This window comes from Loxodonta africana, chromosome 8, assembly GCF_030014295.1.
Source record: "Loxodonta africana isolate mLoxAfr1 chromosome 8, mLoxAfr1.hap2, whole genome shotgun sequence".
Classification (NCBI taxonomy): Eukaryota; Metazoa; Chordata; class Mammalia; order Proboscidea; family Elephantidae; genus Loxodonta; species Loxodonta africana.
Genome location: NC_087349.1, coordinates 20,359,086 through 20,374,912, shown reverse-complemented (window position 1 = coordinate 20,374,912; position 15,827 = coordinate 20,359,086). Strand labels below are relative to the sequence as shown.

General features: G+C 42.8%; 1 protein-coding gene across 1 annotated transcript in view; it reads left to right on the top strand.

Annotated features, from left to right (window-relative positions):
• The window catches only part of STRIP2 (striatin interacting protein 2), a 43,222-nt gene extending 29,726 nt beyond the window's left edge, over window positions 1–13,496 (top strand). Inside the window, exons 19-21 of the mRNA XM_064289739.1 lie at window positions 7,403–7,507; window positions 8,489–8,693; window positions 10,895–13,496. Of these exons, the coding sequence (XP_064145809.1) occupies window positions 7,403–7,507; window positions 8,489–8,693; window positions 10,895–11,145 (561 nt within the window). The 3' untranslated portion in view covers window positions 11,146–13,496. The remainder of the gene's footprint in view (window positions 1–7,402; window positions 7,508–8,488; window positions 8,694–10,894) is intronic.
• The last annotated feature ends 2,331 nt before the right edge of the window (window positions 13,497–15,827 follow it).

The window sequence follows — 15,827 nt, the reverse complement described above, 5'->3', positions numbered from 1 at the left end:
TCAGAGGCAGCAGGGATTTAGAGCTGCTGACCCAGCCGAGAAAGATTTGGAAAAGCTAAGCACAGCATTTTTCAGAGAAGAGAAGTCCAGTGAAAAACACTGAGGAGAGGGAATTGAGAGAGCTGCTCATAGTGAGAGTGAGTGGCTAAGTAGCTGGAGACTCTTCTGCTCTAGCTCAGCCAGACACTAACCTGTCCTCTTTCCGCTGTGCTGTGGGCCATTCATTTCTCATTTTCACGGAGGTTATATAACTCAGGAGTGTGTACTTCTGAGAGCATCTTACCTAGGTCTCCCTGAGGCAAGAGCTGATACAGGCGCAGAAGCGTGACCCAGAAAGTGCCTCATCCTGAAAACAGCTCCAGGCAAGTCAGAAAAAAAGCCCTTGGAGTTATTCTGAACTCCAGTACGCTGACTGACAGCATACTGAAGGTCAGGCTTATGCTATCGTGGACCACCACTGCTCCTTAGACACATCTCAGTCCCTGCCCTCACCCTGTCACATTGGAATTATCTGTGTCTGTTTCCCATTTGACTGTAAACTCGAAGGAAGAGACAGTATCATCTCCATTTTTATATCCTCAGAGTCTGGCACCATGTCTGCCCCTGAAAGGAGCTCAGTGAATGCTGGATGATTGGGCAGTGGCACCCATGGGTGCTGCAACCCTTTGTTCTCCCAAGCTTTAATACCTGCAAAACGTTGAGTCAGAAAAGTATATTATGTAAAGACAGACTGATACCTTCTGTGATACAGGTTTTATAGAGCCATAGGATTTTGGCTGGTAGGAATTTGAGTCATTTGGCCCAATCCCCTTCTTTCAAAGATGAAAAACCTGAGGATCCACTGGGTGAAGTGACCTGTCACAAACCAGGTGACAGATTCCAAGTTAGACATGAGTCAAAAGAGCCATATCCTGAGACACCAAGTGTAGCACCTCTTTTCCACCGAGGCGGAGTTCCCTGTCTTACTTAGATGTGGTTTCAACAGCCACAGATGCTGGCAACGTCTTACCCCTGCAGAGACAGGCAGAGAGTTGTCAGACACTGTTCATGTACGCGATCTTATTTAATCTTTAAAACTCAGTGAGGTTGCTATTACCACTTTATAGAAGGAAAAGTTAAATAACTGCCAAGACCTCACAGTTGAAAGTAGAGAACATGCATCCCTGCCACTCAGAGTTGGAAGAAGGAATAAGTTTTCTCCAGAAACAGTATAACATAAAAAAAAAAAATAGCTAGATTAAAATTCTATTATTAGTAGGGTATTTCAGAACATAAAGTTAAATCAGCTTTTATGGCTTGAGTCTATCCCTTGATACAATCGGTTTCCAATCTCAGTCCCCTCAGTTCACATATGGGAATTACAGGAACGATACTATCCCATCTCATCTATTTGACCTTTTTCAATATGAGCATAAAGTCTTGAATTGATTCTTATGTTTTCTGAGAAAGCATAATATGTTCATACACATATGAACCAAAAAAACACCAAACCCATTGCTGTCAAGTTGATTCCGACCAATAGGACAGAGTAGAACTGCCCCATAGGGTTTCCAAGGAGCGACTGGTGGATTTGAACTACCGATGCAGCCATAGCTCTTAACCACTGTGCCACCAAGTCTCTGACATATACATGTACATGAAAAAAACTATTCTTAATTAAAAAAACAGATTCATGCTAGGTATTCCACTCCTTTCTTTGAAGCAATAGTGGCACCTGGTGGTTTCATATGGTAACCACAGATTTTTTGTTTGTTTCGTGTTTCCCTGAGCCCATTCGCAGGCTTCAGAAACTAGCAAGTTTACTCCAAAGTTATGGTCCTCAACATTATGACTTATTTATCTAGTAGTTAAGAGCTCGACTGCCAACCACAAGATCAGCAGCTCGAATCCATCAGCCGCTCCTTCGAAACCCAAGGGGGCTGTTCTACTCTGTCCTGTAGGGTTGCTATGAGTTAGAATCAACTCGACAGCAAGGGGTTTGGTTTGGTTTGGTTTTAATGACTTTTGTACTCAGAAAAAAAAGTTTATATGATTAAATTTATTTCTTTTTCAGCCTCAGCAAATTGCAATGTGCTGCTTTTTAAGTACATAGGGTTTTCTTTAGATTTCAGATTTTCTTCCTGATTGAAAATCAATATATACACACTACAGAACTTACAGAAACAGAAAAGTATGGAGAAGAAAATAAAAATACCCATAATTATATCAGCGATATATACCAGTGTTAATATTTTGGTTCAGTTACTGTGTATGTTCATGTATGAAGTAATTTTTGTATGTACATATGTATACATATACATAACTCCCCTGCAAAAAAAAAACCAAACCCATTGCCAATGAGTCAGTTCCAATTCGTAGCGACCCTACAGGACAGAGTAGAACTGCCCCATAGGATTTTCAAGGCTTTTTTTAATCTTCATGGAAGCAGACTGCCACATTTTTCTCCCTGTAGAGCGGCTGGTGAGTTCGAACCAACAGCCTTTCAGTTAGCGGCTGAGCACTTAACCACTGCCACCAGGGCTCCTTAGGCATATACACACACATTATTTAGTAAAATAAGGAATATATATGTGTTTCACTTGGCATAGGAAAATTTAAATGCTCAAAATATGATTTTATTAAACATTTTGGAAACACCCTTTTTAATGGCTACACATAATAGTCCGTGCCTTAATTTTTAAAGAAATGGCTCCATTCTGCTGTTGTTGGACATTTATTTCAGTTTTTTCCTGTATAACTCCAAAATGAACACCCTCGCATGGGAATCTTGACCTCGTCTCTGATTATTTGATTAAGCTGGATTCCTAGAAGTAGAATTACTGGGCCGATGTAGTCTTTGTTCATTTTTTGTTTGTTTATTGTGCTTTAAGTGAAAGTTTACAGTTCAAGTCAGTTTCTTATACAAAACTTATGCACACATTGTTATGTGACCCTAGTCGCTCTCTCTACAATATGACAGCACACTCCTTCTCTCCGCCCTGTATTTCCCGTGTCCATTCACCCAGCTCCTGTCCCCTTCTGCCTTCTCATCTTGCCTCCAGACAGGAGCTGCCCACATAGTCTCAAGTGACTACTTGAGCTAAGAAGCTCAGTCCTCACTGCTATCATTTTATTTCTTATAGTCCAATCTTTGAAGAGTTGGCTTCAGGAGTGGTTTTAGTTTTGGGCTAACACAGAGTCTGGGGGTCATGACCTCTGGAGTCCCTCCAGCCTCAGTCAGACGATTAAGTTTGGTCTTTTTACTAGAATTTGATTTCTGCACCCCACTTTTTTCCTGCTCCATCAGGGACTCTCTGTTGTGTTCCCTCTCAGGGCAGTGGGCTGATGTAGTCTTGATTCGTGTTTTCTGCATTTGAACTGAATTCAGTTCAACGTCATTTGGAACCCCAGCTACACAGCGTGGGGGACATGAAAGAAAGGCAGTTATGGGCACGTTAATTTCTGGAGTCTTTCCATTTTGTCAAAATGCTTAGCTTTACAATAGGCCATGCTCTCCCACGAACTAACTGAGCGGTTTCCCTACCCACCTGGTGTCAGAAGGCTTACAATTTCTGGATCCCCAAACTTCTATATTCAAATCCAATCCACTAAACTAGAAAAAAAGAAAATTAAATCCGACGTAAATGAAGGGCAGAGAATGTATGATTGTGTGGAAGTTAGGTGTGGTCTTCGAAAGGAGGTTGCTGGAGAAGGCAGGGGGCGTGGCCTCAGCTTGCAGATGCTCAGAATGGCGGCAGCTTGGTGTGAACAGGAGGGTGTGCAAGGTGATGCCTGGGGGTCTGGAAAAATATTAGCTCTTTTATATGTACTATTTTAATATGCTTTTTATTTTCTGTATTTATAGGTACATTATAACACACAATATTATCAAAGAACACATTTATAATTTATAAGTGAACATCCTTATATTTGGGGTTGTACACAGAAACTACTTACTAACAGATATGTGCGATCAAAAAGTTTGCAACCCCCTGCTTATAGAGTATGGTGCAATGAGGCCAGGGTCAGAGGTCTTTTTTCTTTGTGAGCCTGTTGGTCCTAAGGAGAAGTCACACAGATTGGACCCCTTCCTGCGTTTCTCTCCTATCTTACAGAGATTTGAGGGAAAAAATGGGGGAAAATTCCGTGTAAATCTATTGTCACTGCTGCAAAGCCAATCAGTGCTCAAAATGCTTGTCTCGCTATAGAATGTGATTTACTAACGGCAGCATCACATACGAAGGACATATTTTGAACATTGTGGGTACCCAAGTTGTCCCTGTAGACTAAAGGTGAAGGAACAAGGAGAAAGAAGTGTTTATGGAATCCTGTAGTATCAGAGCTCCAAGTTTCTTGGACAGTATCTTACCCAATCCCACCCTTTACAAATGAGGAAACAGGTGGAGCAGTGAAGTGAGGTGGAAAGCCTGATAGCCAAGGAGAGTCAGAGCCATTTGCAAAGATAGGCTTTGCATTTCTTCTTAAATCTAGGCAAGTGGATCTATCAAGGTAATTTTTAAAAGGTGGCTCATTGCAAAATTCCTCAAATTTTGGTTTGATATCTATTCAGGAAGACCTGTAAAAATATATACACAGGACTTAAATTTGTTTACCTGATCCTTATATCTGTCCTTATTTAATTTTTATAACTACCTAATCCAGATGGCTGACAAACTCAGGTGCTCCACCTTAAACCAGGAAACCTCCCTGTTTTTCGTTATTGTTTTCACCAGAAACAGCTGACTAGTGCTGGTTTAAAGTAAAAATTGTAGCAGGATAAAGAAAGAGCTTAGCCACTATTAGGTCTTTAAAAAGCACAGAAAGCAGGGGACCAAACCAAATTTTCTCTGAGGAATCACCTTCTGTGTCCAGGATTCAAAAAGTACAACTAGAAGGTGAACAGTAAATAAAGACAGTCTTAGAGTTCAGTGAGCCCTCAAGATCTAGATAGAAGCCTGGTGGGGTACCTACCATGTAACCTTGGCAAGCCCCTTCCCTGGGCCTCAATTTTGTACCTATGAATGATGGAACGAGACCGGAACAGCTAACTCCTTTCTAGAGCTCAGATTCTAACCAGTCTGATTTCCTCAGTCCAAAACACTATTCTTCATTCACGTGGATTAATTATCTGCCTAATTGGCCTAAGCCTGGTTTTGATATCTGCCTTCACTCAGCTGGGCTGTGGAGGGACTTTTGAGAATAGCCTTCAGTGCCTTGGAGATGAAAGGAGGAGGATGTGGCCCCTGAGCCGAGTCTTTAGACCCAAGGTGCATTGCAGTGGAACACGGGCACACGTGTTCTTACATAACTTTAGCTGGTAGAAAGGGAGTGGAAGTCTTGCTCTGGTCAGTGTGAAGTACCAGGAACAAGGGAGTCTGGCTGTGCTGCTGTTCACACAGCCTATCTCCCCACAGAGGCCCACATCTCACTCAATGTCCTGAGTCCTGCCAAAAAAGTAATAAGTAAAAGAGAGGGACAGAGGTGACCTGCCCTAAAGGGGCATAAACAAAAAGAAAGAGCCCTCAAGTCTGGCAAATCTGAAGAGGCACCCATGAAGTTCCAGGCCTACTGAGAAATGATTATCTGTTGGGCTAGAACAAGGCAAAAGGCTGGAGCAGTGCTCCACGGAGGGCCTGCTGCCACAAGCAAAGGAGACCAGACAAGCCTGGGCTCAGCTCTCCTGAGAGCCACTGTCCAGCCTGCACACCCTCCACGGCAGCACCAGGCACCATCTGGTGGTGCGAGATGGGGGCTAGTTAGTCTTCTGGGGAAGCTTGATCAGGAAGAAGGAAGGGCACAGCTCTGGTGGGCGAGGCTGTCTTCAGAAAGGGTACTGGGGTGCCTTTCCTGGGACCCTTGGGACGGAGCTCTGAGCACAGGGCAGTCACAATCAGCTCATCCTCATTCAGAACTTCACTTTTAAACCAGCTGGAGGAAGTCCAAATAAATCGTAGAATTATAGAATGGTCAGAGCTGAAAGGGTTTTAAAATATTATCTAGTTCGACCCCTTATAGGAAACAGGAGAAATGACTTACTTACCTAAGATCATTCAGCCAGGACTGTCACCATCACCCAGGTGTCCTGGTACCTAGTCCAGTGCTTCTTCTGGAAGGCCACATCTCCACCCTCATGTTATCTTAGGTGCTGAGGAATGCAGGCTTTTTATGCCACTGTCATATTAGAAGCCAGGATGAAGGAAATGTGCAGTCAAAATACTCTTACCTGTCCATTTGTTTGTGTCTCCCTGGCTCCTTTAGAAAAATAAACATTTAAAAGCCTATGCCTTCTGTTAACCACACAAGATGTAACCACTACAGAACCTGATCCATTTTGGGCAAGCCAGACTAGCTGATGCACAGGAAGTTTCCCTCAGAAGCAGACAGATGGTTCCTTTGGGACTAGTTCTAAACACAATACTGATCATTTACTCCAGGAAGGAGAACACTGTTTCTCAGTATTTCTAAAAAGTTTCCCTGAAACGCTTTGACCCTTGGTCTTACTTATTTCTTAGAAGAGTCCGATACCCTCAGAATTCTTAGATGTTCATCCCCTATTAGAAATATGCTTGTCTTGCTGGCTTCAACTTCATATGGGGAGGAGAGGGGAAATTTCCATTCACCAGCCAGCAGGCCTCACTTCTGCGCGTCTCCTACTCCTACATTCTCCTGTCACACTGTAGACATGAGAAATTTTCAAGATGGTAGTTTGGCCATCTTGCATGCTCCTTGATTTATATCGCTTCTGACATCAGTATATTTTTGCAGGCCCCAAAATCACATAAGCTCTCTTATTTTTGTCCCTGAAAACTGTCTATGAGTAGAACCCTGTTTCTAATCTGACATCCATCTGTGATCTCTGGTGGGGTGCTCACAAGCTATCAAGAAACATACAAGAGAAACACCTGGCTTGAATGAACCATCTGCCATTTTTTCCTCCCTTGCTGGAGAACTAAGCAATTTACTGCAATATGGTTTGATAAAGGAGGACAGGGGTTGATAACAAACTCAACCACAATGAATATCAGATCTCCAACTTGGTTTGAAACGCACTGGCATGAGACCTAACTTTTAACAATTACAAACATAGATTGTATAAGTGCAGAGTCTATGGGGGTAGCGTTCTATCCTCTTTTCTAATCCTAAAGCAGAGAGCTACAAAAGAAAGGTTGCTTGAACCAAGTTCGTGTGTTCATGCATATCCTTCTAACTAGCGGTGCTGTAGTACAGTCTCCCAGGATTGGCGGTTGAGTGTTTTTAGATGAAGGATATTGTGCTTCGAGACCTCAAAGCATGTGAAGAGCAGGATGTGGGGAGGCAGCATGCATAGCGGGAGGCCTCCCCTCGGCTGCCCTGAGACTGATACTGACTTTGTGGGAATGAAAGCCTTGTGGGTGTTGAGGTCATCATGTGTGCCTTGTTACAGGAAGCTGGCGACAACAACCAGTTCTGCTGGAGGAACCTCTTTTCCTGCATCAACCTTCTGAGGCTGCTCAATAAACTGACCAAGTGGAAGCATTCCAGGACCATGGTGAGTGGGGCTTCAGGTAATGGTGGTCACCATCTGACTGGATTTATTTATGGGCTGCCTGCTTTGTGAGCTCTTATAGGCAGACATTGATAACTTTCAGCAAATTTAGCACCTCTTAATTCCAGGCACTTATTCTGTATGAGGAGCCCTGAAGGCTCAGTGGCTAAGAGCTCAGCTGCTAACCAAAAGATCAGTAGTTCCAATCCACCAGCCACTCCTTGGAAACACCATGGGGCAGTTCTACTCTGTCCTACAGAGTCACTATGAGTTGACGGCAACAGGTTTGGTTTTTTGGTTTTTATTCCATATGAGGTGATCATTCACCTGTCATTTCCTTTCAAAGAGCTGAATATGGGCCCTCCCTCAGGGCAGCTCTTGGTAGGGAAGTTAGCATGTTATTTGAATTACAGTCATGCATCCCAAATGATACGGGTCCAAGAGTGCTCACTGCAGCGTTGTTCGGAATAATGAAAGATTGGAAACCACTTAAATGCCTGTTTGGGCAAAACCAGATAGTTAAAGAAGTTATGGTACGTCCTTATAATAGAATATTCTGTGAGCATGTAAAAGAAGGAAGCAGTTTTATTCTGCTATGGAATAATTTTCAAGACACATAGTTGGTGATCGGCTGTGTTTAAAAAAAGTAATATATGCATAAATACTCTGCACATGGACTGTGCATAATATGTAAGGAAATGCTAACAGTGAAAAGGGAATGTATGGCTGACAATATTTCTTTTGCTCTTTATATACCATGCACTTTGAATATTGGAATCTTTGAATTGTGAAAAACAAAAATCTTTGTTTCTGAAGACTAAATCTAAGTAGAGCCTGGAGCATAGCTTCTCAAAAACTCCCCAGGAGATTCTGAAGCCACCAGGTTTGGGAACCACTGGCTTAATGTGTTGGTGAGTTAGAAATTACAAGAACTTTAGATCCTTTTTTGCCTTTCCCTGCCCCCACCCCTCTTTCAATGGGCAGATGCTGGTGGTGTTTAAATCTGCTCCAATCTTAAAGAGGGCCCTCAAGGTCAAACAGGCAATGCTACAACTTTATGTCCTGAAGCTGCTAAAGATACAGACCAAGTACCTGGGGCGCCAGTGGAGGAAAAGCAACATGAAAACCATGTCAGCCATTTACCAAAAGGTGCGACACCGCATGAACGATGACTGGGCCTACGGGAACGGTAAGTACTCAGGGAACGGTGAGTACTCAGGGAACGGTGAGTACTCAGAGCACCTGCCTCCCCTCAGGGGTTGCCTGGGGACTGAACAAAAAAACCACATAAACATTTTTCTCTACCCTCTTGGCATGAATTGTTCCATATTTTGGATGAGAAAACAAGTGATTGTAAGTTAGGTGCTGATATAACAAAGTTTAAGCCACTGCCCCAAATACAAGCATGTACCTTGTTTTATATAAAACACGAAATGTATTTTATAAAACAAGTAATAAATAATCACTCCCTTTCTAAAACATTTCTTTAAATCATAAGATTCTCCCAAAGATTTTTAAATTAAAATACCTTTTTTTTAATTTTGAAAGCAGTTAGGAAAAAAAGGTTAGAAAACATACATAGGCAAAAATTGCACCATATTACGTATTTATGCTGTATCTGTCCCACCCAGAGATTGCGGTTGTTAACATCTTATTGTATATTCTTCCGGATCTTTTTCTGTACACACATGTGTGCATATTGTACTAAAGGGAAAGCAAATTGTGTGCCGTCTTAGACTCTCTTTTTTCAGTTAACAATCTACACCATTTCCTGTCAGTACATTTTCATTTCGTCTAATAATCAATTCCTTACTTGTCCCAAATGTTCAGAATTTACCACTTGTCCCAAAATGTTCTTTATTTTTTCCAAATCAGGACCACAAATTTCATCAGTTTCTTACACTCTTTAAGTTGTTTTTCTTTCCACAACACAGACTTATTAAAGAACTAGGCCAGTTATCCTGCAGAATAGCCCAGCTCTGGATCTGTCTGCTTGCTTCTTTTGGTGTCATTTACCTTTTTCCTCTATCTCTGCTATTGCCTGTAAACTGAAAGTTAGATCTAAAGGTGTGATGCACTTAAGGCTTTTCGGCTCTAGTACATTCTAGGCGACAGCGGGTACCGTGTATTGCCTCTCATTGGGAAACGTGATATGCGGTTCACATACCAGGACTCAATGATAAGATGGACCATTAGCCCTAATACATTTTAAATATGATTAGTTTAGAACACAATTTTTTCAGTAACACATTTGTATCATGTAGCAATACTCCTCAGATACTTGGAACAAATGAACCTCAAGTCAAAGTTTGGAAAACTTTATTTTGGGGAGCGTTTTAATTGTACTGACACTGCTGTAGTGGGATTTGGCTGTTATTTGCATAACTGTATATAAAACTTGTGGTAGGATGACTAATGACTTGTCTTTGCTGGATTTTGTCACCTGCTTGGATTTTAGAGGATGCTGCAGTAGGGTTCAGGGAATTAAGGGAAGCATTCGATTGGCATATAACAAGCCAGGATGCAACTTCTACTCTGGGCCTTCAAGCACAACGAGCTACTTAAAGTCTTATAAATGTGTAAAACACCAAAATGTTTTACCCTGCAAATGACACATCTGTGACTGCTGTCACGATGGACCCAAACCTGAACTACACTTCCTTATGATAAATCATAGAGTGTGGGGTGTAGAGGTCTGGGAAATACCTATGTGCCTTAGCCCTGAAATAAGTGTCCAAGTGGAATGAATAAAAGCAAAACAAATTCGCTGCTTTTGGTTGCTACCTCCGTGGAAGCCTCCACCTCATACCCTTAACATAGACTGTCACATAGGTTAGTCATGTGCTGGGGATAAATCCAGGGATCAGTAAGTCTTCATAATTGGTCCTTTCAGATCCTCCTTATTGTACCCCTTCCTGTGCTTTCCTGTTGCTTGGGATCTGGTGATTCCATTCAGATGGAAAATTCCCATGCCCTAGGGAAAGCTCAGTAAAGGGAATTGTCTTATCCTTTTGGAAAAGGATACATACAACTAGTACAAAGGATACACAGAATAGTAAGAATGTGAGAATGGTAGAAAGGAAATTCAATATAAGAAGCCCACGTCCCCCCATGCCTTCATTTCCTTTCTCAGAGGGGACTGCTGTTACCAGGTTCTAGACTGCCCTTCCAAAGAGAGTCTCTGCATATACAAGCATGGATTTATGGGCATGTATGGATGTTTTTAAACCTGAGTGGCAGCATGCTGTATGCTATACTTTGTACTTTGCTCTTTATATGAAAGGGAATTCAGAGCAGTGCCATTGTTGGAGTCCCATGGACCATATTCTATGGTCAGGGTGGCAGTGTCCTGCGTTATACGCACTTTTTCTCCCTCTCTTCCCGACACAGACATCGATGCCAGGCCATGGGACTTCCAAGCAGAAGAATGCACGTTGAGGGCCAATATCGAGGCCTTTAACAGCCGCCGGTACGACAGACCCCAGGACTCCGAGTTTTCACCTGTGGATAACTGCTTGCAGAGTGTTCTGGGCCAGAGGCTGGATCTGCCTGAGGATTTCCACTATTCGTATGAGCTCTGGCTAGAGAGAGAGGTGTTTTCACAGCCCATCTGCTGGGAGGAGCTGCTTCAAAGTCACTGACTGGGCTCCTGTCAACAAAGATCTGAGAGGTGGGGGTTGGCCCCAATAAATGGTGCTCTGCCTACCCTGCCCATTCAGACTTGGTTTCCAGCTCTAGGAGTGCTTGTCAAGGGAAGATCTGGCCCAGCCCAAGGACCTCCAGTGTAGTTCAGGGCCAGTCTGGGGGCTCTTGGGCCTGGAGGTGATGCTAGGCTGGGATCCTGTGTCACAACAAATTGGTAACCTGCCCTGTGTCAGCTGGGTGCCCAGTTGTCTTGGAAATTGGTGGATCAGTCCTGGGTAACCCTCTGGTGGTGCCTCTCCCTGCTTTACTCTTGCCTAGAACTAGGCCTTTGCTGGTCCCAAGAGTGAGAGGAGGTTCATTATGGCATTTGACCCTTGGCATCCATCACAGGGACTGACAGGTAAAGGTCATAAAATAGGGAGAAAGCTTTCTTCTGGCTCAACCTGAATTCCTAGGACTTTGCAGAGGTTTGGCAAAACCAACTGGGAATTCTGTGTTTTAAATTTTGAGAAAGATATCCTGAATACACACTCACCTCTTCCTAAATTCATCAGCTCTGAGAAGATCTTAGAGCACCTGTACCTCCTTTGGGAAGGGCGATGATTTACCAGTCCCTAAATACTGCATGTGATAGAAAGGCATGTTGTGTGGAGTGCGTTTTCTTCATTCCCAAAGTGACCTGTGTTCCATGTGAAATGATTTCCCTGTGCACTCTCCCTACGGCATGGAGTCCTATGCCATCTTAAAGACCACAACCAACAGGTAACAGTGGGGCCTTCTCTAGGGGTGTTTCGTGTTTCTGAAACAACTTCAGTCTTAAAACGGCTGAGTACACTGCAGAAAATTATCCTGTTCATCCAATTCATTTTTCAAATGACAAGTTAACTACAGGAGGCTTTATTTATTGAAATGGTTGTGTCCATTTGTGCCCATGATCGATTTATTTTTTAATTGAATAGAACAGCAAGGGCATCCCAGCTTACCATTTTTCTTCTCCAATGTTGATTAATGATTTTTTTTTCTCTTTTTGCTGCTAGCAGTTTCAAAGTGTCATGTGGAGATTTAGCAATACCATTTCTACCTAAAAGTATTGCACATTTCTTGAAAAATAGAAGGGTTGATGTACCAAGCTCTACGCGTCTCTCTTATTACAGTAGAACCACATACTTCTTAATAGAAACAAGGCTTTTAGCAAAGTCTCTGATTCAGTCGGGATGGTTTTCTGTCTCTTCTGCCTGCACAATTATGTCATCTGTGTCTTCCACCTTTTTCCTTTAAATGCTCTCCCCAGCACAGACACTACTGAAATTTTCTCTGATGGCACTAGGCCACTTTAGCTGTGCGGGAGGTCTAGTCAAAACTGGCTTATTTACTCTGCTGTCCCTTGCCAACCCGTGTCACTTGAAGTCATGATGGAGTTACAATGTCTGAGGAAGTATACCAAGACTCTAATAAGGAAACCTTAGATTTGCTTCTTTGTGCTTGAGGGTAGCAGAATTCCTGTTTTAATGGAAAGGTCATGAAGAACATAATTATGTAAACAACTTCTTAAAATAATTTGTAAATTTTACCTGAGTAGGACAACCGTCCTCATTGCAGTCAAAATCATTTACTGAGCGTATCATCCATGAATGTTATTAAGCTAGGGTCCAGTCGACTAGTATGACTTTAATGTGATTTGAATGAAAAGGTAATTTCCAAGGTGAGAGCAATCAGCAGTTTGTTTCTTTTAAAGCCATGTAGTATTTAATGTGTGTTAAGAACAAATAAGTTGCCCTTTCAAAGATATGCACATGAATGCTTTCTGAGTCACAGAAGTATGCTAAGCTTTAACATTTCATACTTGACTGTTTATAACTCTTCTCTAAGGGAAGATTAATTCTCAGTGCAGATGGAGAAACTGAGGCACCAAGGGACTAGCAGTCAGGTATTGACGGCCAGCCCCAGATGCTAAGGTAACCGGGTTGAATTTCCCAGTTTGAGAACCCATGTGTGTGGTTAGGATAAATTCAAGTAATCCACCCTCCAATGGTGGTTACTATTACTTCATAGAAGGACATTATTTGAGTGATTTATTACAAAGTTGAGAATTTTTATTTGTGAATATTTCAGTAAAGTTTGCATTGATTGTTGGTAACATTGTTCATCTGCTGAAGCACTTTAATAAAAAGGAAAATGAACTGGAGTTAGTAACTTGGTCTTTAACTTCTTTAGACAGTCTTAAAGACATGTTAGATACAAGAAGGAAGGCTATAATTAAAGAGAGTGAATATACAAAATCTAGTGTTAGTCCCGATTATTTCCTGGAAGTAAACTGATACAAACAACTCCAAAATCTCAGTGACTTACAACAAACGTTTATTTCTTGCCCATGGGCCTGGGCTCAGCTGTGGTTCTGCCAGCTCAGCTTGGCTTGGTAGCTTGGCTGTCCTCCATAAGTCCTCTCATTCTGGCACTAGGCTGATGGAATAGACCATATGGGACATACTGTTCTCATAGTGAGGGGCAGTAGCAAGAGGCCACACCAAAACCATGCAAGCACAGTTAAAGCATCTGCTTGGATGTGGCTGAATCAAAATTGCTCATGTTCCATCAAACAAAAGCAACTCATGTGGACAAACCTAACACTGGGCCAGAGAAGTGCAGTGTACCTGCAGGATGGCAAGTGCGAGGATATATAATACTCTTACAGTAGAAAAAGTGAACTGGGAACAGGACTGCCCTCCTGGTCATGAATGAATATCTGCTCCTATCCTATATGCAAAATACATCTCCTCAAGGAAGTCACTTCAAAAGTCTTCGCCAGTCATGACATAAGACCTAAAGTCCAGGATCTCATGGTCAACATCAGGTCTGATGCAGTCCCTTTTGATCTTGAGACTTGTGAATGTAAAGACAACAAGAAATTATCTGACCACAACCCCCACCACCACCACACAATGATGGAACAGGAAGATGATAGCCTAAATAAACAGTCCTCCAAAAGGGAAAAAATGGAAGGTACATACCAATCACGGGTCCATAGCAATTCTGTAATCCCACTGGGCAAATGTTTTGATGTCCTGTTACCCTGGGGACAGGAATGTTCCTTGGGTCTGTTCCTTAGAAGTAGCTCCCTGCCCCTTCATTGTTACACTCTGGGGGTTGGGGAGGTGGGGGGTGGGGGCCTTCCTCTTCTTATATTCTCCCTGGTCACATCTGAAGAGGGCACTGGGGAATGTCCTCAGTGGCTGAGCAAGGTTTGCTTGCTGCTTAAGGAATATTGGGGGCCCAAGAGTTATTTTATATTTTGAAAAAGAGAATTGTCTTTTAATTGAACTGCAATTTAGCAGTTTCCGGTCAACTCCATTTGCAATAGCCACAACCACAACTCTTTCTGATACACACCTCTCAACTTAGTTTCGGGTGCTTTGAGTTTATCGGGCTCTGGGGGACCATTCTTTAGGCTCTTTTCCATGAGCCATTTTGTCCAAATGAAAAAAAATTATTAAGGGGTATTTTAGGCTGGGTTCTCTAAAGAAGCAAAACTAGTAAAGTGTATAAATATATATAAAGAGAGATTTATATCAAGGAAATGGCTCACGTGGTTGTAGAGGCTGCAGCATCCCAAGTCCATGATTCACGAAAAAGACTTCTGATTCATGTAGCCACAGGCGCCCGTGAACCCAAGATCAGGAGGCCAGAGAGCAGGACTGTTGTTCACAGGCTTCTCCTGATTCATGTAGCCGCGGGCTGGTGAAACCAAGATCAGCAGGCAGAGAATAGAGCTGTGTTTCACAGGCTGTGAAGATCCACAAATTCCAAGATCGGCCGGCAAGACCACCAGTAAGCTGCTAGCTCAAGTCCCAAGAACCAGAGGTCAGACAAACAGAAGCCAGCAGTAGGATCCAGGAACAAGCAAAAGGCCCGGCAAGCAGAGAAGGAAGAGCTAGGTGGCAGAGGGCAGAGAGATGAAGGCTGGGGCGTGTGTGGGGGCGGGGGGCTGTGAACCACCACAGGCCCCGCTCCCATGGGTACTGACTCACAGCTGATCCCATCATGGGGGTGATCAAGTATCAGATCTCAACAGGGAAGTGATCACAATGTACAACTGCCAGAACACTGAGAATCATGGCCCAGTCAATTTGACGCACAATCTTAACCATCACAAGGGGCGTGTAATCCAATCAGAGATCTTAAAGTCCTGAGTGCCTCACTGTTGATTTGGTCTTTAACATAGGGTCTTTAAAAATGTTCTCTCTCACGACTGGATATAAACAGTTAACATCTTTCAACCTTGTAAGTCCTGAAATTTCTGGACTCTCTTTTCCCTACTATCCTTGCATGAAAACAGGCCAGTTCTTTTCTGAGTCACCTTTTTCTTGTAGTATCTCATCAAATGCAGCTACCACTAATGGTAACTAATTCATCCTGCCAACGTTCTGTCTTAAGCCCTTTTCACCCCAAACTATACTTGTATTAAGTGCATTTTCTGCCTTCCAAGTTATCACAGGCAGCAATTTTACCAAAATATTTTGCAACTGCATAGTATGGGCTGCCAAGTTTCCAGCCTCCTGTGAGTTCTCTCAGTAGGCACTGGCCCTGAAACCAATACCACATATTACAGGGTTGTTATGGATTGAATTGTGTCCCCCCAAAATGTGTGTGAACTTAGCTAGGCCATGATTCCCCATATCGT